The sequence below is a fragment of the Sceloporus occidentalis genome, unplaced genomic scaffold, assembly GCF_023333645.1.
Source record: "Sceloporus occidentalis isolate IW3139 unplaced genomic scaffold, rSceOcc1.0.p SCAF_20, whole genome shotgun sequence".
NCBI lineage: Eukaryota > Metazoa > Chordata > Lepidosauria > Squamata > Phrynosomatidae > Sceloporus > Sceloporus occidentalis.
Window position 1 is genome coordinate 15,773,317 of NW_028317000.1, and position 19,587 is coordinate 15,792,903.

Here is a 19,587-nt window from a genome sequence, read left to right on the forward strand (position 1 = left end):
TGAAGAAAGCAGCCCCTGCGCTACAATCAGATTTGCTCTTGGTGCTCCGGGGGCTTTGCAAATGCAATCTGTGCCAACCTCTGACTCTGCACTGAACCTGTCGCACACTCCCAACGGCCTCCTCAGGGCGAAACAGGCTCTCCCTCCGACCGTCCACTGCCCACCCGTGGGTGCTGCCTGGTTAAAATGCGGGTGGGACTTCTTCCCATGCCAAAGGCCACGGAGGCTTGTGGCTTGTGGTGGAGCCCTCGGAGTTTCAGTCCAAACGCCCAAAGCATGTTATCCAAGGGGACTGAACTCCTTCTGTCCCCAAATGCAATCAGAAGAGCTTGGATACTTCTCTGGGCGCTCAGACCAGAACTCACTGACCCCTCCGCCGACATGCAAGCCACCCGTGGCCAGCGGCTACTCCTCTTTGGATCTCAGGCCACCGGGCGAGAAGGAGCTTCTTGTGCCCTGGCTCTTCAGGAGGCCGTTCCTTGTAAGATGAGGGCCCTGTGGATTTTATATGCAGCTTACATTTTCCTAGGCCTTACTCTTACCGTCATCACCACCACTGCCTTGTGGTGCGGGGAAGGATCTGTGCTGCTGCCGTGCCCAAAGTTGGGGCAAGTGGCGCCATGGTGATCTCCTTCTCCGCTTTGCTCTTACCAAATGGGGAGAGCGGAGCAAAATCTGGTCTCTTCCTAGCCGAACAGAGGTCGGGCACCAGATCCTGTTCGGTGGTTGCACACTGGCATAAATTGATGCCAGAGTTGCGTTGTGCCAGAGTTGTGCCGGATGGAGCCCCAGGAGGCAATGCTGCTCACTCGCTCCTTGCACAACGGATGTGATTCTTCCACGACCCTCACTAGGGTGCCACCCTTGTGCCATCGCAGCTTGTTGGCAACCCCCTCCAGTGCTGGGTCATAGCAGACTGGAGTTTTCAGAATTTTGGCTGGGTAAGGATTGGAACAACAGAGACCTCGAAACTGGTGTTGTGCTAGCGTCAATTGGCAACCCAGGTCTATCCTGAGAAAAGCTAGCTCAGAGCAGGGCAGACCGACATCTTCTGCATCAGGGCCCTTTGTTGCAAGAATGCAGACAAAGTAATACCTCATTCTCCAAAAGAGCCAAAATCCACCTCTTTCCAGCCTGCGATGGCCCTTTGGTCTGCCATTCGTACCTCATGAAACCTGGCCATCGGGAAGGAAACTTTGCTCAGTAAAAGATGAGATGTTCAGACTTTGCAAAGCCAGCAAGCAAAATGTTGTAAGATCATTAAATGCAGAGTTGATCCTCCCAGCCAAAAATTCCTTGGCGAGAGGCTAGAACTGGTAGCATAGCCTAGTTGGACTGGGAAGTTATGGCCTAACTGGTAGTTGAAGCTGGAGCAGTTTGGGAGGGTTACTCCTGACCTCTTTGCACAGGGCTGGGAAAATAAGAAAGAGGTGGAGAATTTGGGTCCCTAGAAGGAGTCCTCAGCCCTTTGGGGCCAAAAAGGGAGAGGATTTGGGAGCAGAGGCAGGCGGAAGGGAAATGCATGGGCGCAAAGCGCAGGGTTGGGACCCCTGACTTTTCAAAGCATAGCTGACGTTTTGTCGACCTGGAGACTTCTTTTTAATTTTGTCTTATTCTGAAACAGAGAATTTGCAATTCTAGAATTGTAGCGCTGTGGTTTGGAGAGCCAAATGTCAAAGTCTGGATCTCGGAAGGCAGATTTAGAGCTTAATCCCCCGAAGTTCAGCTTGGAGCCTCTCAAGGCTTTATCAGCAACGAAAGGTAACTTTGGAATACAACTCGAACTTGGAAATCTTTGTTAAACTTGTGTTTAGAGCTGTCGCCTGACGGGTTTTAATGGATGAACGGTGAGAACATTCAAACTCACCATCACTAAAGGGAAAAAACCATGTAATTTCTTTTTGAGCTTCTGTGCACATCTTTTGTTGCGTGCATAACCTTCAGGCATGTGTTTCGCCAAGCAAACATGGGTTTTCTTGTGCCGGTGTTTATACATTCTTGCATCAAACACGATATTAAAACACGATATTAAAAAAGAATTAGGTGACATGGACAGTTTGAGCAACCCTTTCAGTTGTTCAAATGTGTGTTTGTTTTCTACCGATGGATCGATTAATTGACAAAAGGCGGCAGCCCTAAATGTTTGGCATGATGCATTATACTTTTGGCTAGTCTACATGTATTGCATCGCGCGTTGCAGTGGGTTTTCATTTGCGTCGATGGTTAATTGTCTTCACTGCATCTATTTGCATCTGTTCACCATTCCTCTGCCAAAAGTGTGCAGCTATCCAAACCCATGTGAAGCAGACAAACGGTTGAGGCATGATGATAATAGGCACTTGCGCGGATTTTCGCGTATACTCCAATGAAAACCGTGGACCATTTCTCTCTCTGCAGAATTGAGCTTGAAATCCTGTGAGTTGCATGTGGCCAGATGGCATTCTGTGCAACTTGAATGAGGCATTTATTTGAATGGTGTAGACTAGCCTTTCCTTGTCAATCTACAGCCATTTTGGTTTGTTTGTCTGTCTAGGATTTTAAAAGGGAGGGCCAGCTTTGGGTGGCAAGAAACAAGGGAGATCCAGGATGGGTTTACTCAGCCTTTAACGTCTGCATTAATTGGAACAAAATGGTGGCCGTGGGGCACAGAAAGCCCTTGCGCTCGAGTGCGTTGGGGCCAAGGGACGAAGCAAAATGTATTTGGGGACGGAGGGAGGGATATCTGGTTATCGCAAACTGATAACAGCCTCATTGGCATCATTGAGGCAAAGGATAGTATTATTGTAACAAAGTTTTTAAAACGGAGCTGCCAATTTGGATGTATAGTCAGAGCTCCCCTTCTGCAGATTTAATGATTTGCAGATTTGATCAATGCGTTCTCTCTGAGCATCTCTAGGTCCTCCATAGAGTTGTGCTGAAGGACCTAGAGAGCACTAGAGAAAACACTTTTCTGGGCATCTGTAGGTCCTCCAGAATGATTCTGTGGTCAACCTCCAACCAATATTGACCACAGATTTGCCCTGGAGAGATCCCCAGAGAAGTGTTCCCTTGGGTAAGAGATATGATTGGTTGTGTAATTTGTGGTTTCCCCGCTTTCGCGGGGGCCCTGTGCCCTGTGCCCTGAACCGCTTCGAATGTGGAGGGCCCACTGGATATAGGTCCATGACCAAAATGGCACTCTTGGCCTGAGTCTTGTTCAGAAACATTGTGTAGTTTGTGGGAGGACTCTCTTGCATTTTTCCTTTCTCTCTTCTTTACCTCTTTCTTTCCTTTCCTTTCCTTTCTCTCACATACACACTTGAACAACAACAAAAGATCTCCAGCAATGCAAAGGCTATGACTGTTAACCCTCTTGGACCCAATCGACAACAACACACTTTGCAAACCTTTTTGCTCTTTTTAAAACATTTCTCTTAATATTATTATTACTATTACTATTACTATTACTGTTATTATTTGCCTTTCCGATGTCCATTTTCACGCCGGGTTGTTTGGGATTTTTAAAAACACATCAAAAGGGGGGGAAACGGAAAACAAAAATTAGAACGTTTCTTTATAATTTAATATTCTATTTTAATAAATGCATTTATTACACATGTAAATGTATTAAGGAACTGGGCTAAATAAAAAGTACTTTTTATTAGGTAATTTATTATAAGGAAGAAAAGAAGAAGAAGGATATTTTATTTTATGATAAAGTGATCCTTAAAAAGATTAGAATGTTTAGAATATATGTAGGTTAAAAATACGTTTGTATCCAGAGTATTGCTTAAAAAGTGTTTTTAATATATGTTTCGCTTTCTTTCCTTCCTCTTGTGTGTGTGTGTGTGTGTGTGTGTGTGTGTGTGTACAAGTGGATAGTGATGGTAAGAATAGCCCTTCCCAGAAAGAAAAATGCTATCGCAAAGTTGTATTCGCAAAAAACAAAGCCGTAAAAGTAAGAGTTTTCAAAGCGGTGAGCGTTTCGAATTGGCCAAAACGGATGCCGCTTTTGAAACATCTGCAGATATTTGGCTCCAGTCTCAAAGCAATCCTAACCGACGCTTCTGGAAAGAAAGGAGGTTCAGGTTGTTTAATGCGATGTGAGGATTGCATGCGCAGGCGGCCATTTAATTGCGGAGGACGGGATCGCGTCTCAAATTCAGGCTGAATCGGGCCGGTTTCTTTTCCTCAACAAAAAGTCTTAAAATGTAGACCCATATAAAGGTTTTGGAGAATGTTTAGGCAGCCAAAGCCCCTCTTTCTTAAAGAGAGATCCGAGTCTTCTGCTTTTGCCGAAGGAATCGATTCACAGTTTTCAAGAGGAGAGAGAGAGAGAGAGAGATAAAGAAAGAGAATAGAAAAGAAATCACTAAGTATATTTAAAGGAAAGGAAGTCTTTTTAAAGTATAACACTTTCTAATGTATTTCTTATAATCCTATAGAGAATTAAGAAGAAGAATTAAAAGAAAAAATAGGAGTAGATGATGCTATCCATATTAAAATATAAGAGGCTCGATAATCCCAGACTGAGCAGAATGTAAAGATGAACTGAACCAAGGCGAGGATTTAGCTTTTGTTTGGCTGTTTGTGGGAATCCCGGCTGACATTTGAACCACGGTTTTAGTACCTTTCTGTCGGTCAAAGCGGTAACGTTATTTTTTTATAGACGGGGAAATTGCGGGGTCTAATAGTAGTCTATTTTTTAAGAAAAAAGAATTAAGGTTTCGTTTCGTTTACGTTGATCTTCTGAAGGATATCTGTCAAAGGCCTGAGAAAGGGAAAGAAAGAGGAGGCGAGCCTTTTCATGCGCTTCAGTCCCTGCTTCCCAAAGGAGGAAAAGCCTGGTCTTGGTTTACTTTTGAGAGAGAAAGCGGGGAATCGTTTTAGAGAACGACATAATTTTAATTGCTCTTGTTTTCTTTCCTTTGGAGACGAGTTGCTGTTTTCCTTCAGAGGAAACCAAAAGAAAGGAAGGAAGGAAAGTTCTCAAAACAGACCAAAAGAGTTGAGGACGTTTTTTTGCAACGGACTTGCGGAAGGAATTTGCTATTACAGATAAATCAGAGAAGTATCCATGTTGGACCACACTTGATACCGGAACGCAACCCATGCAAACAGAAATGCTTGCCTGGTGTAAGACACCCGTCTGCTGCGGTCCATTTCCATTTTCCAGGCAGATAACCTTGTGGCTTTTAAGAGGACAATCTCAAATTTGTTAAAAAATGGTCTTATCCTCTCTATACATCTCCAAAGGTTGCTGCCACGCTGCAGAATCCATGCAGTTGGACACGACTCCTAACTGGGATGAGTAGTTTGGTGGGGAACCAGAGCTCTCTGACGGAGAAGATTAAATCTCCCACACAACTAGGAACCCTAGACTTCCCTAGCATGGAGCCCTGGTAATAGACAGACAGACAAATGGAAAACCAGTTTGCCCAGAGGTCTTCCTTCAGCCTTGGGACATTTCCCAGCAGAGCAGGATCATAGGACCATAAGAGAGAACTTGGAGGAGACCTCAAGGGCCACCAGCTCCAAGCCCTGTTCTGTATAAGGTTTGCCTCCTTCTCCATCCCAGACCCAGCTCCACTTCTGGCCTCTTGCACATGTGGGCTTTGCTCCTTCAAGGAGCCATGGAGTCTGGCCCAGACAGCAGGGGTGTCACTTCGGTTGGTGTCACCCAATGCAGTTTCTCATGGACTTCCTGGGATGCGGGTGCAGGGGAAGAAGAGGGTCTCGGTGGTAGAAACCCAGGGCACCCAGCATCCTTCCATCCCCAGCTGAGATAGCAGAAATGGAGAGCCCCCATCCATATCAAGGAGAGCCCTTCGAGCCAAGGGGCCTTGGAGCCTTTTGCTGGTGCCTGGCGTCACCCTTCGATGGTGTCAACTTGTGCGGTCAATGTTCCTTGCACACTCCTAGTGTCACCATTGTCAGTAAGGATAGCCTGCAAAATTGGAGCATGGTTTGGGTGCTTTTTCAAGGAGGAGGAGGAGGATTCCTCCTTGCTTTGACCACCTTCAAGTCTCCTTGAAGGGACACGGAGCAGACTGGGCAATATTTGGTGCAGTGGTCAGTCTGCCATCTCCTAGCCTTGGAGGGCATATGCGATCTCCCCCTGAAGGAAACATTAAAAAGGGGGCCAGTGGGTCACCTATTTTCCGCCATTCTCTCCAATCATCCAGAGTCTTCTTCCCCGGAAAACAGCTAGCACTGAACTTCAGTATCCCAGACTATCCAGGGAAAGCAGCTCTTGCTACACTGAAAAGCCTTTTGATAAACATAGGACGTTGTTGTTGTTGTTGTTGTTGTCGTTGTTGTTATAAATGATGAGATAGGTTTGAAGTATGTAGGTACTCTTATTAGAGCAGTTTTGAACTGAGCCTCCCTCAGGCGGAGTGTCCTTTTCTAACTCTGCTGGGACTTGGTCAGAGAATGCAGAGCTTGGTGCAGCCGATCCCAAGATCCCAACCATCCTTTTGCTGGTGTTGTTCTTAGCTTTTGAGAGTTCCTTGGCTTGGCTTGGCTTCTGGAGAGGCAAGACGTCCCAAGAGAAATAGGAAAAGGCTCCCTTTGCAGGGTCCATGGACCCCTGGAGCCAGGAAGCACCAGAGTCCTTTACATTTGGTACAAATCTGGAGTGACCCCGTCTTGGTCCCAAACTTGCCCCTGCTCTTTCCTTGACAGGAAGCCAGTTCCACTCCTCTTTTACTGCAGCTCTCATTTCTGAGTGAGGCCAGTATTCCTTTAGAGCCATTCTGGGTTTCTTCTTGGATCAGAAAGGAAGTCTTGGATCGCCTTTGGCTTCTGCAGCCAGTTGGTGCTTTTTCCCATCGAGGAAAAGTAAGATTCTGACCATTTCATTGGGCTTTGCTTTTCCTTGAATGGTTTGGTTTCTATTCATTTTGGCTTCCTTTGGTTCATTTTACCTCGTTTGCCCCCCCTCCTTCTTTTGGTGAGATACTTGAACGATTAGACAGTAATGCCCTGGACTGAAACTCAGAATGCACTTTATAGATGGCATCTGTATCAGAGCTTGGAGGTAGAATCCAGAGCCTTAGCCACATTGCTCTGGAATATCAGAATGCAAAAGGAGCATCTTTGTTTCACAAGGTCTTTAGCATGCGCTGCCAGAGAGTGCTGGTGCCTCACAAAACTACGCATTCCAGGATCCTGTAGAATGGAGCCAAGGCAGTTGAAGTGGTGCCAAACGGCATTATTTCTACAGTGTAGATGCAGCCTTCCTCAGATGCAGAAAGGGAACTGGGCATAAAAGCTTTCCTAGGCTTGGTCTCCTTCTGGAGACGTTTGGTCCTTCCTGGGTGCCAGTTCCCTCCATGCATCTGAGGAAGTAGACCTACGGACACTTAGCTACAACGTCTTTTGCCAAGTTACTCTCAAGGGTGCCACAGGATCCCTTTGCAAGATCCCTTTGCAATCCCTTTGGGTTGCTTCCCAAAAGCCAGCCATTCTCTCTGCCATCACCTGGGCTTCGGGAGGAGCATCTTGCCTCTTCGGTGCAAGGCCAGTTCCCATAGCAATTTGCTTTTTTAGTCGCTTAAGGAGGACAGACAGTGGGCCTGCAGTGCTCCTGACTTGGAAAAGGGGTGCCAGCATCGCTCTCTTCCTTCCCCAGCAAAGAGTCCAAAGTCATTTTTGTTGCTACCTTACGTTTCCTGGGAAATGAATGAGTAGCAATAAGAACGTTAAGTTTCAAGGTGTTACCACCAAGCTCTGATATAGATAGAGAGATAGATTACACACAATCTCAGACTGCACTGTCACAAGACCCACGGCTGCATTTTCACTCCAGTGCTCTGTTTCATTCTTATTTTTGCCAAAGACGCTGACCATTCAAGATCTGTCGGCCCTTTTCTGGATCCCAGTCCCCCAAATGCCATGTTGGAGCCATGATCCAACAAACTGGTTTACATTTCTGGAGGAGGCCTTTTCTCACCTTCAGCCTGGACAGCAAGGAGTGCATTTTGGGATGGCAACATAATGTTTTCTCTTTGGCGATTTCTGGAGCGGATCTAGCGGCCGGTCGGCTGTCAAGGAAACTTTTCACAGTCCTTGGGAAAGACTTGAGCTTTGATTTCTGTACAACGTTTTTTAAGTTTGTAAAACAATTACTGTCAGAACTTTTACAAAAGCAACAACCAGGACCTACTTTTGCTAGAGTTTACATTGAAATATAAAGACACCTCCTTGGTGCGAATGGCGCTCGCTTTTGACATGTAGGATCTGGACTCCAAAATAGTTGCTCTAGAAGTAAAAGGGAATTCGGGTACTAAATCTGGATCCTGGGTGTCACTTTCTGGGGTGCGGAGGCGAATCCAGATTGGTTCTCTGTTGAAATCTCTTTGGCGCAAGCAAATTCAGTCCCGATTTAGAGCATAGCTCAGATGCCAAGTCACTCAGAGAGCGATCAGAACTGTATTGAACCAAACTGGATCTGTGTTTAACTTGCGGCGTTCAAGGATTTGACGTAGGAAAACTTGGAATTGCTACAAGTTTCAGCAAGATTTAAGGAACTGAGATTTAGGAGAAACCGCTCTTCCTTTTTCAGTTTATAATTCATTGATTCAGTTGGAAGAGAGTTAGAGTGTTTCCAGCAGAGAAGACAGTCGATGGAGTCCTTCTGGTTGTGTTTAGGGAGAGAAATGCACCACTTTCTGGTACTAAGACGTATCCTGGAATCCTTGAGTTGGGAATAGGTTTGTAGAAGGTTGTACTGACCTGTTTTAAAGTTCTTCCATGTAGATGCAATCTGGACCAAGGGAACATCTGGCGGTTACTTTTGTCTTCTGGTCGAGCAGATTTGCACTTCTTATCTGTATCTTGGTGCTACAACAACCTTTTCTGTATGATGTTTATTGAACAGGGCTGCATTTGTCCCCTGGTTGAATGGTTGGAGAGCTTTCCCATTTCGCTCCGTCCGTCCGTCCGTCCATCCATCCGGCGTCTCGGTTGCATTTCGACACCATTTCTGTGAGTCAGTCTCTCCCTCCAAAGTCAGTTGCATTTCGTTTTACTGCCATAGGGTACAGGCAAATATTTCAAACCAAACCGCCGATGGAAACGGAAACCATTGGGAGAAAGAGAGAACGAGCTTCATATTGCAAAAAGAATGGACCTTATCAGCTGCAAAGGCCCAACCATTTGGCCAGATAAGAATAATCCTGGTCCAGGCTCTTCTGTTTTCATAGCTCCCAAAGAAGGCCGATGTATAATTTATTCAAGGAGATAGCTGTGTTATTCTGTTGGAGCGCTGAAAAAGGAATCCATGAGCCTCTCTGAATGCAAAGAGGAAAATCCTGGTGTGAGGTTTCATGCAATAAGCTCTTGCCAGAAATGCCTTCCTCCCAAGTTGTTTCAAAGGTACAGCTGGATTCCTTGCTGTCTTTTTATATTGGACCGGGTGGCCCTTGTGGTCTCTTCCAACTCTATGAAGCTATGATGGAATGGTTTGGCCATTTCTCAGCTTACAAAGCTGCCTTGGAAAAAACAATCCATCTTGAACCCCCAACACTTGGGAAGAAACTGCAGGAGCAGCCTCCTCTCTCTTTCTCCCTGGTGAAACGTCTTTTATGACTACAAATCCCAAACGTTCCCAAGGGAGAAAGGGTCAAACCAGTTGGTTTCACCATTCCTTCCTGGGAGTGATGGGAATTGGAGCAATGCCCAGCGTCCTCATCCTTGGACTTTCTGGAGGGTCGAGGGAGCAAGTTGATCCATAATCTGGTGTAGGTCTGTCAGGAACTTTTCCTCTCTCGATGTGGGGTGCAGGACTTCCCAAATCTCTCACCTTGAATTCATTGGTCGGAATTAGGAAGGGGGTCAATCTCAAAGCTTTTTTTATTTTCCCTTGGCAGGGTTCTGCTGTTTGTATTCCATCCTATTTGAGCTCCTAAAGGTAGGGGTGGGCAATGCTGGCATCGCCAGGGGCAGCTTTTGCACCCAAGGACTCTCTAACAGCTTACAAAGAATACCAAAAAGATCAAGCAAAACGGGGCCCAAAGTGGCCAGAGCTTTGGTTGTCAAAAACTGGGTTTGTTTTGGTGTTCAAACTGTATAGAAGGAGGCCCTGAAACCTATTGAAAGGGCAAATGTTTGCATCCAGTCTTCCAAAAAGAGTCCATCCTCCTTTTTTGGCCAAGAAAGAGCCAGTTTAGGGAGTCTGGAGGTGCCCCCAAAGCCTCCTTGGAAGTGCCCCCCGCTGCCTTGGCTCTGCCCTTTGCCCACCCGCGGCCTAAACCTTTGGGCCAAGTCCATAAGGGCTTTTGTGGTCTTAAACCCCCTCCTCTTTGAAACATGGTGCTGAAACCTTTTTTCAGTTTTCAATGGAGTTTATACTGTGGCTGCCAATCCTGTTTTTGAAAGACATGTGTTACTCTCCTTGGCAGCCCATGCCTTGCCTCCGTGTTGGGACTTCCTTTCTCATAGGAAAGCTGTGATCGGTCCTTGGAAGCATTCCTGCCAGGACTTGGGCTCTGCTTTGCCATTTTCTGTCTTGTTGTTCTTCTTTCTCTTTCTATGAATCTGGGGGCAGAGAAGCCCAAGAGGGACAAGAGGAATGGAAGGAGAGAGAAGCCCAGGAAGTTTAACCCATGCGTAGAATGATAATAATAAGAATAATAAGAATAAGAATAAAAAGAAGGAGAAGGAGAAGAAGAAAGACGACAGAGAAGGAGAAGAGGAGGAAGACAACTAGTTAGACTCGGTGTCTGAGTTTGGAGGCATAGAGTTAACAAGAAGAAGAACAAGAAGAAGAAGAAGATTTTTTAAAAAGTTAAAGTTAAAGTTAAGAGAATAATGATGTTGCACAACTTGTAGGAAAACAAAGAAGGGAAAGGGTTATTGTATTAAATGTGCTAAATTACATTAAGAACTTAATTTTATTAAAGTATTATTACTTAAGAAACGTGGCCTCTTGGCTTTGGCTGGTTCTTGGGGAAACCGGAGGCTTCCGCATGGAATTAAACACAGTTCTTCCCCTTCCCCCCCAGAATCGAGGGGGGTCCTCATCCCTCCAGTTCTCCCAGTTTGGCAGCAACCGTTCCAGTTCAGCCTCCCACTTTCTCAGCTGGTTTCCTAATGTAATAGTTTCCCTTCCACTTTCCCGCTTCGTCCTCCTCTTGCTTCCATTGCATACCCTCCGACTTCCCCAGTTTGCCAGGGATGGTCCCACTTCACCCTCCTTTTCCAAGACATGCCCTACATTTCAGTCTTCTCTCCAGGAGGAATTTCAAAGTGTCCCCCGTTGGGAGCATGACTGAGAAGCGTGAATGTATACGAGTACATTTAGCTTTTGTCTGGCCATGTTCTACATCTTTCTTGGACGTCCTGCGTTTTGGGGTGCCATGTCCACCTTGGTGGTTATGAGGGCATCTGGTTCCTGAGCCGCCGCTGCAGCGTTTGAACTGCGGCCAATCTGGCCTTCCCTCTCTGCGGAGCTCAGAAATGGGATGAGCTTCTCCAAAGGCAAACCTTCCTTGCCTTCCCTGGTTCCTCTCTGTCTGATCTCACCTTGTAAATATAGAGGGATGATGCTGGTGACGATCGGGAAAGGCTGACTCAAAGCAAGGGCCTTTGCAGGAAAGCCAGGGCTTGAAGGGCTTGTTAAAACCCAAAGAGAAGCTGAATAATGAAACCTTAAAAAGGGAGGGCAGGGGGAAATGCAAGCGGTTGCAGAAAGAGGGAAGCTGATCTCTTTTACCAGGCTGCCGTCACTGAACTTCTTTGCTTGGAAGCCTCTGCCCACCGCTATCGCCATCATATTTGTTCAAGGAATTTTGGAGCTGGTGCCGCAACCCACTCCAGGACTTGACTCAGAGAAGCAGATCTGAGCCTGAGATAGGGCCACTTAATGCCAGGTCAGTCCATAGGAAGACACTCGATCTGAGAGGCCTAAGGAGGGCCAGGTCTTACTCTTTGGTCCCAATTCCAATAGACGACCCCAGCATCAAGGGTCTGCAATCTTGAAGAAGGTTAAAGTGTCCCCAGATTTAGGGTCCAGGTTTTGTGGAATGGGACAAAGGGGGCCAAAGAGGGGTGGACTTGCAAATGTCGATGGCAATCTGGAGGAGCCTTGCCCATGGTCCACAACCTCGGCTGGGGCTTATGGTTGTCGCTGTGTGCCTTCCGTTGAACGCAACCCTGAATCTGGCTTCTGGAAGTGTTAGACAATGGCTCCACCCAATGGGCACAGTCATGCATCACAGCCCAGATGTGCCAGCCTTTGGCGCAGACAAACAAACATTGAGGAGTGCTTGGGAAAGGTACTTTCTGCACTACAGCTCCCAGAACCAGCTTACAGTACTTGGGGAAGTTGGTTTTTTGGGCTGCGATTCCCAGAACCCACCACTTGCCATTGCTAGGATGCATTCGGTTTTTGCGGGTACAACTTCCACAACCAACTCCCAGTAAACATGCTTGCCATCCCAAAATGGTGGCATCCCATCACTTTGAGAGGGGCTGTAGGGGCAAAGGGAGGCATTGGGAGGCTAGTACAGGCAATTTGGGGTGAAACTAGACTCTCCTCTACATTATAAGCAAATACTTTGCATTTCCAAGTGACCCACGGAGGGAGGTGGGCTGCCACTCTTCTCAACTTCTCCACCTTCCAGAGATCTATGGGTTTTGGCACATACACACGTTCGTTCCTATAATCAATTTATTTGTGTCTATACCACAAAACACAGCCAAAGCTGTACATAAACCAAGCAGACAGACCAGCATCAGGAAAATGTCCAGCAAGACATCTGAAAATGTCCATTTCGCAGCCACCGTCTCCTCCTCCCCTCCCTAAAAATCCGCCACCCTCCTTGGAGTAGATCTCACACCAACAACTATCAGCTACTTTTGGGGAAACAAACAACGAGGGGGAAAAGATCTGGAGAGGAAACAGAGGCAGCAGCCCCAAGTCACCTGCCCTGTTGCCAAGGCAAAACACGTTTCCCTGCATTCAAAGCAAAGGCGGGGAAGAGGCCACATCCGGCCCTCCTGGAGCCATTTCCAAAAACAGTGCTTGAGGGGCCAAAGAGTGGAGGAACATGCTGCAAAGCAACCTCCAGAGGGTGCAGCCTTCCCATAAAAGAAGTTGGATTTGGTTTTAAAAAGAGAGAATCGCTTTTGGACAATTGGATGCAAGTGTCCAGTTGCACTGGAAAGGGTTGGTCCAGCCCTTAAGGGCCGAGGGGCGGGTGAGGAATGCTCCCCCAGGCCCTCTGCATTTGCACCCCGATCCAAGGACTTGCACCCTTCTGTGTGGGGAAAGGGCTCCACTGTGAAAAGACAATTGAGGTCATCTAGGCTTCCTTGGGGTCCCACCAGGCTCCCCTCCATCCCTCCTCAGATGTTCTGGCAGCAAGGCATTTGTCTCCCTTCCTGGTGGGTGGGAAGGACCTTGATGGGCTCAATGGTGGTGCTCCCGCTGGGGTTGAAGTCCGTCTCGGGCTGCCCACTGGCTATTTGCCTCTGGGATACAATTCGGTAGATCTCTGGAGGAAACGAGAGTAATGACAGGTGAAACGTTGGACTGCAAGTCCCATCATCCAGCACAGCCAAGAGTCAGGGGAGATGCAGCTCAAGGAGATCTAGAGGGACCCATGACATTCCATCGCTAGGCTAAATCTAGTCCTCTAAGCAGAGTAGACCCATTAAACCAGGGGTAAGCTGCGGAGTCAATGCTGATGGTGGCAGTGATGGTGATGATGACAATGGCCGGCTCTTGATTCCTAAATCAAAGGTTTGTTGCTTTTCTTAATCTTCCAACTCCTTCACTGTCTTAACTGTGCTTTAAACTGGTTTTAACCATTGCTTTTTAATAGTACTAACTGCTTTGTATATATATGCTGAATCTTGCTTTAAATTATTATGAGCCATTGTGGGTTCCGTACCAGAAGAAAAGTGGGGCATAAATGACAACGACAAAACAGAAGCAATAATGGCCACTGACCTGTTAGGATGTTGTGGAAGGCGGTCTCCACGTTGGTGGAATCCAGGGCAGACGTCTCAATGAAGGCCAGGCCGTTCTTTTCTGGGGCCGGAAGGGACAGAAAGATGGACAGTCAAGGTTTAGCCACACTTTAGCCACTCCAAGCCTTGATCCAAGTTTTAATAGAGCTATCTGGGGTACTGAAAGCTAGTTCTGAATGGGTTTGGCACCATAACATATTCCTTTCAAAGAGCATAAAACCTGGAATGGATGGACTGCCCCACTGACATAGGAGTCTCTGGAACCTACATCTATGAAGCATTTGGCTGCTAAAAGCCAGCATGGGCTTCTCCAAAAACATGTCAAGCCAAACTAAGGAAAGAGTTAGGAACATGGTAGATCAGAGCAGCGCTCCAGACGCAGCATACCTTGCAATATCTGATATTTTAATATTGTTTTTAATAGTATGACACATAGATGTTGACTATAGGTAAAATGCAATATAATAGTTCCATCAGGGCCAGCCTGGAAGAAGGAAGAGCCCTCCCTCCAGTCCATCTGCCTTGGTCCAGGCCTCCGAGGGAGAGAAGAACCACTGGACCTCATCCCCTTTCCCCCCACCATTCCCTTCTCCTTTTGTGTCGTGTCTTTTAGATTGTCAGCCTGAGGACAGGGAACTGTCGGATTAAAAACAATATTGTAAGCCGCCCTGAGAGCCATTAGGGCTGAAGAGAGGGGTATCAATACCTAAATCAATCAATCAATCAATCAATCAATCAATCAATATAAGGTCAAATTCAGGTGGAAGGATTAGGACTGTAAGGAAATAAAGTGAAGATATATGATACTGTTTATGGGGGGGAACCAACAATGCTTGCAATAATTCAACGTTAAGGTTTTTAAAATTTATATTGCATGTACAGTATTAATGATATAAATAAATATTGACAAAAAAGAAAGAAAACGTAAATAGGGTATTTAGGCCATGAGTGGGGGTGGGGGCCTTCAAGTCTCCTGTCGACTCATGGAAAGCCCATGAATGTGCCATCTTATATAAAGGACACCATTATACTACCCCACTGTATGTAATGGGGCTTGAGCATCTACAGATTTTGGATCTGGGGGGTCCTGGAACAAAACACCAGTGAATACCAAGGGCCCATTATAGGATAATTTGTTATAATAGCATTGGAGAAGAGACATATTATCTCCTGAGTGGGATACTGAGGCTGAGAGAGAAAGTGAGTGGGCACAATACCTGCAAAGCTCTTGGCCTCATCGGTGGGCACTGCCCGCAGGTGACGCAGGTCGCTCTTGTTGCCCACCAGCATGATGACGATGTTGGCGTCCGCGTGGTCCTGCAGCTCCTTAAGCCAGCGCTCTGCGTTTTCGTAGGTCAGGTACTTGGCGATATCATAGACAAGAAGAGCGCCAACTGCTCCTCGGTAGTAGCTGTGGCAGGGGCGAGAAAGGACAGAGGAAACAGCATCATCATCATCATCATCGTCATCACCACCACCAAGAACGAACCTGCCCTCTCCTCAACCCACTCTTCTTCCTTGGCAGGGAGGGCACAGCTAAATTAGTACAGTTTCGGTCTCCCTTATCCAGCTTTGCAGGTATTGGGACCAGATGGGTTTGGGACTTTGCAAACATATAATGAGATACTTTGGAGGTGGAACCCAATTCTACACATGAAATTAAAGTATGCGCCTTATGCACATAACCTGAAGGTAAATGTACAGTACACAGTATCTTTAATAATGCTGTGCATGGAACAAAGTCTGCATACACTGAACTACCAGAAAGCCAATCAGCCACCCATGAAAAAAGCTTTGGCTTTTGGAGCATTTCAGACTTTCAGATTTGGGATGCTCAACCTGTAGTAATAGCAATAACATTGAAATATCTAAAATAATTGTGTGCATAGAACTTGCGCAGGTGTGAGATCGAGAAGACAAAGCCCCTTACGCAGACGTAATGGCGCGGTAGCGCTCCTGCCCGGCCGTGTCCCAAATCTGGGCCTTGACGGTCTTGTTGTCCACTTGGATGCTCCGCGTTGCAAACTCCACTCCGATGGTGCTCTTGCTCTCCAGGTTGAACTCGTTTCGGGTGAAGCGAGAAAGGAGGTTGCTCTTCCCGACGCCAGAGTCCCCAATGAGGACAACTGCAAAAGAGCAAAATCACCATCACCAGCATGAATACTAAACAGGGAGGAGGTTCAGGGAAGAAGCTCCTGCCAACCTGTTGGCTTCCTACCTGCCTTTTGTTTCGACCTGCTCTGTTCCTTAAAGGCAAGACTTCCTTTGCCATATAGAAGGATTTCTATCTGCACAAGTTGGGAATGGACAAACTCTTACGCACTTGGAGGCTCCCATTTTAGAAGGGCTGGCAGACCCACTCGGGGTTTTACTTTAAAGCAGCTATCCAAGATGATGAATGGATTTGTGGTTCAATGCCTTGGGCCACTCCTTTCAAGTTTGGACTGAAACCCAGAGCAGAACATCCCCAGCTGCCTGTTTGTTTCTAGCCCCAATCAGCTTGCTTTAGCGGATGAAAGTGATGGGTTCAAATGACAAGGAGATTGCGCTTGAACATTAAGAGGCCGCTTGCAACTCAAACGCTGTAGGATGATAAGCCTCAGTGCAATGATTCCTGCATTAGCAATGGGGCATATTGGATGTTCCCTGGGGATCTCTTGCCTCTTCTCAGCCAGAGAGCTGCTCTATAACATCTCTTCAAAGTACAGGACCCAGGATCCCATAGCCATGGCAGTTCAAAAAGAAGCATAGTGCTCTAACTGTGGAGTGTGGAAGGGACCCAGGTCTGGGTTCAAGTGAAGGAGGAGAGTTGGGTGAGCGCTGGTGCAGCCTGGGACACACCTGCCCAAACCCAAGGCCTGTCCCTGCACCTCGTCCTCCTCTGCGCAAAATGCCACTGGACCGGAAAGGCTGCATTCCTCCATCTCCGACGCAAAACTTGGCAAGCCAGAATCAAAGCCAGGCAGTCAGTGAGTCAAAGAATCAGAGGTGCTCCACACACAGCCAGAGACTCCAGCCTGCAATGACTTTGGTGCATCCAGAGAGACTGAAAAGGCCCAGATTGTGTGTGTGTGTGTGTGTGTACCCTCTAGTCACTTCTCCATTTATGGTGACCCCATGAATTTCTATAGGAGTTTCTTAAGGATCCTCAGAGGTGGTTTTGCCACTTCCTTTCTCTGAAAAACAGCCTACACGATCTGGCGTTCCCTGGCGGTCTCCCATCCAAGTGCTCACCAGGGCTGACCCTGCTTGGCCTCCAAGATCCAATCAGCTCTGGTGCCTTTAGGGGATTTAGGATGTTGGGGTCAAATAAGGGGCTGATGGAAGCTATTCTGGGATAAACAAAACATATGCAGATCTCAACAATCAAAACAGCCTGGGTGCATTTGGCCCTGCGACTGGTCCTCTGGCGAACCAGAGACTGGGCAAAGGTGGCTGAGGGGAGGTTTGGCGCAGGTGTGTCCTTGTTGCACCGGTTCTCCTTCCTGCTCTCTTTCTCCAAAAGAAAAGAAGTGGGTGAGAGAGAGGAGGAGGAGGAGGAGGAGGAGGAGAGGCATCATTGGAAGCAGCCAGAACTGGGTGATTTCATCCAGAGAGCCAGCCGTGACTCATCCGGTGTGACTCACCTGGCAAAGGGGCCGGGTCTCCAGCAGGAAAAACGGCCTCCTTTCCAAAAAAACAGGGGTTTTATCAGAGCAAAGGAGGAAGTTTATTGACTCTCTTTATACGCCGGATTTTATTTGTAGGAAAACTGGGACTTTTTTAAAGCATCTGGAAAAGTGGGAAGGCAGAAGATTGGTTGGGATGTCCTGCCTGACTGAGACTGTTGGAGGCTATGATCCCTTCTGATCCCCCAACGTTGGCCTTCCAGGTGTTTGGGACTTCATATCCCCAGAATCCCTGGCCCTTGATATCCCACAATATTTGGAGTCTCAAAGGCTGAGAGTCGTTTCTTTGGGTTGCAGCCGTGCAAATCCCACAAGGCCAGGGCAAGAGAGCAGGCTGAGTGCTTTCCCAGGTGGGCTGGCAAGAGAGGGACAGGTATTTCCCCACCTCCATCTCTATGAAACGCCCAGAGCTGGAAAGTCACCTGGCCACAGGAGAAGGTGCTCAAAGCAAGGAAACAGGAGAGGCCTATTCCAGCAATAATGCCCTCTCAAATGCAAACTCCATTGTGTTTGTGTGTGTGTTGTTCATCTCATGTCAACACCACCAAAACCTCTCCAGGTCACAAAGGGTGGGGAGGTGTCAGCTGGCGGTGGGTCGGATCGGGTGACCCTGGTGGTCCCTTCCAACCCAGGGGACAATCCATGGGGCCTTCCCCAAGTTCTTCCAAAGCCAAGCTCCCATGAAGGGAAGGCCAGGTGGAGCACTTCCGAAAGAGCTTTGGGGCACATTTTGACAAGTTCAACCTTCAAGTCATGTCTGCCTTGGGGGAGATTAAAGACGAAAAGTCTGCAAGCGTTGGGAAAGAGACGGGTTTAGAATGGAAAAGCCCACTTACTTTTGAAGAGGTAATCGTACTCGTCCTCTTTGCCCCGCATGGTGCCCTGGAGGTGCCTTGTTCTCCCTCTAGCTCCCCCAAAGGCCCTCTCCTCTGTCCCAGGTAAGGGCACACCTGTCCCTCTCTGCCAGGGATGGAGGGCTGGCCTGGCTTTCCCCGGCTTCAGGTGCAGCACCTGAGAGGTGGGCTTTGGCGCCCATCCTTCCCTGCCATTGGCCATGTTGCGGCCTTCTTCCTTGGCTCTGATTGGCCCCTGGGACTTTGCTGGCTGCAGACTGGCTCTCCAAGGCCTCACCTGGGCCAGGTAAGGGGGCGGGGCCCCTTGCTTCTCCTCCCTCCCTTTCTTCTCCCTTTTTAAAGGACCAGAGTTGAAAAGCTAGCTGGGGCAGCAAGGCAAGAAGGCAGGCTCAAGATACAAATGGTTGCCTGCTTTCCTGCCTGACCCCCCAAATTAAGGGGGTTGGGTGCGAGTGCGTCCACACTGCAGAATGAAAACAGTTTGACACTGCTTTAACTGCCATGACTCTATGCTGCCAAATCCTGGGATTCGTAGTTTGGGGTCGTATTCAGCCCAGTCTGGTGCGCTACAAACCCGTCTTTGCAAGTGGACTTCCGTCTCTGCAGAAATGAGAATTAGGCCGTTCTGTTGCATCTGCATCTAGCAGAGCTGCTCTCATGTTACTTTGCTGGCAAAGGGACCCATGTGAATCCGTCCCATTGCACACCAGTCCCCCCACAATGTGTCACGACACTGGTCTTGGTGTGCCGAGGTGCACTGGTAGAGCCTGATGTGCCTTGGGACCCTCTTGCTGGGATCCTATTGCAATTCACTAATAGGGTTTCTTAGGGCCTGTCTGCATCGCTAAGTAGGCAAACAGTTGTGCAATGCACACTGTCTGCGGCGGAGGAAGAGTCTGGCTTTTGCAATTTATCGTCCTAAACAGATTTTGTCATAGGCTGCCCTGATCTCCTCAGTTATTGGGCAGGATGTACATATGTGCATAAATACATTGACTGAACCATAAGCCAATGTCAATGGCGGACAAGGGCAGTGCGGCTAATGGACTCTCTGCCAGAGACTTCAGCCGCATCTGCACTAAAGAACAAATGCAGTTTGAGACAGT

At 47.6% G+C, this 19,587-nt stretch overlaps 1 protein-coding gene across 3 annotated transcripts in view; it reads right to left on the minus strand.

The window, feature by feature from the left end:
• LOC149302233 (ras-related protein Rab-11A-like) overlaps positions 1-19,511 on the minus strand; it is a 40,621-nt gene extending 21,110 nt beyond the window's left edge. Inside the window, exons 1-5 of one of the 3 annotated variants that reach the window (XM_089482937.1) lie at positions 19,056-19,511; positions 15,890-16,085; positions 15,177-15,370; positions 13,940-14,020; positions 12,647-13,481 (exon numbers count right to left, since the gene is read on the minus strand). In XM_089482937.1, coding sequence (XP_089339063.1) covers positions 13,333-13,481; positions 13,940-14,020; positions 15,177-15,370; positions 15,890-16,085; positions 19,056-19,140 — 705 coding nt within the window. In that variant the 5' untranslated portion in view covers positions 19,141-19,511 and the 3' untranslated portion in view covers positions 12,647-13,332. Of the gene's footprint in view, positions 1-12,646; positions 13,482-13,939; positions 14,021-15,176; positions 15,371-15,889; positions 16,086-18,463; positions 18,809-19,055 lie in introns of those variants that run through there. The other 2 variants (XM_089482936.1, XR_016272110.1) reach the window with 2 other exon arrangements.
• Positions 19,512-19,587: the final 76 nt, after the last annotated feature.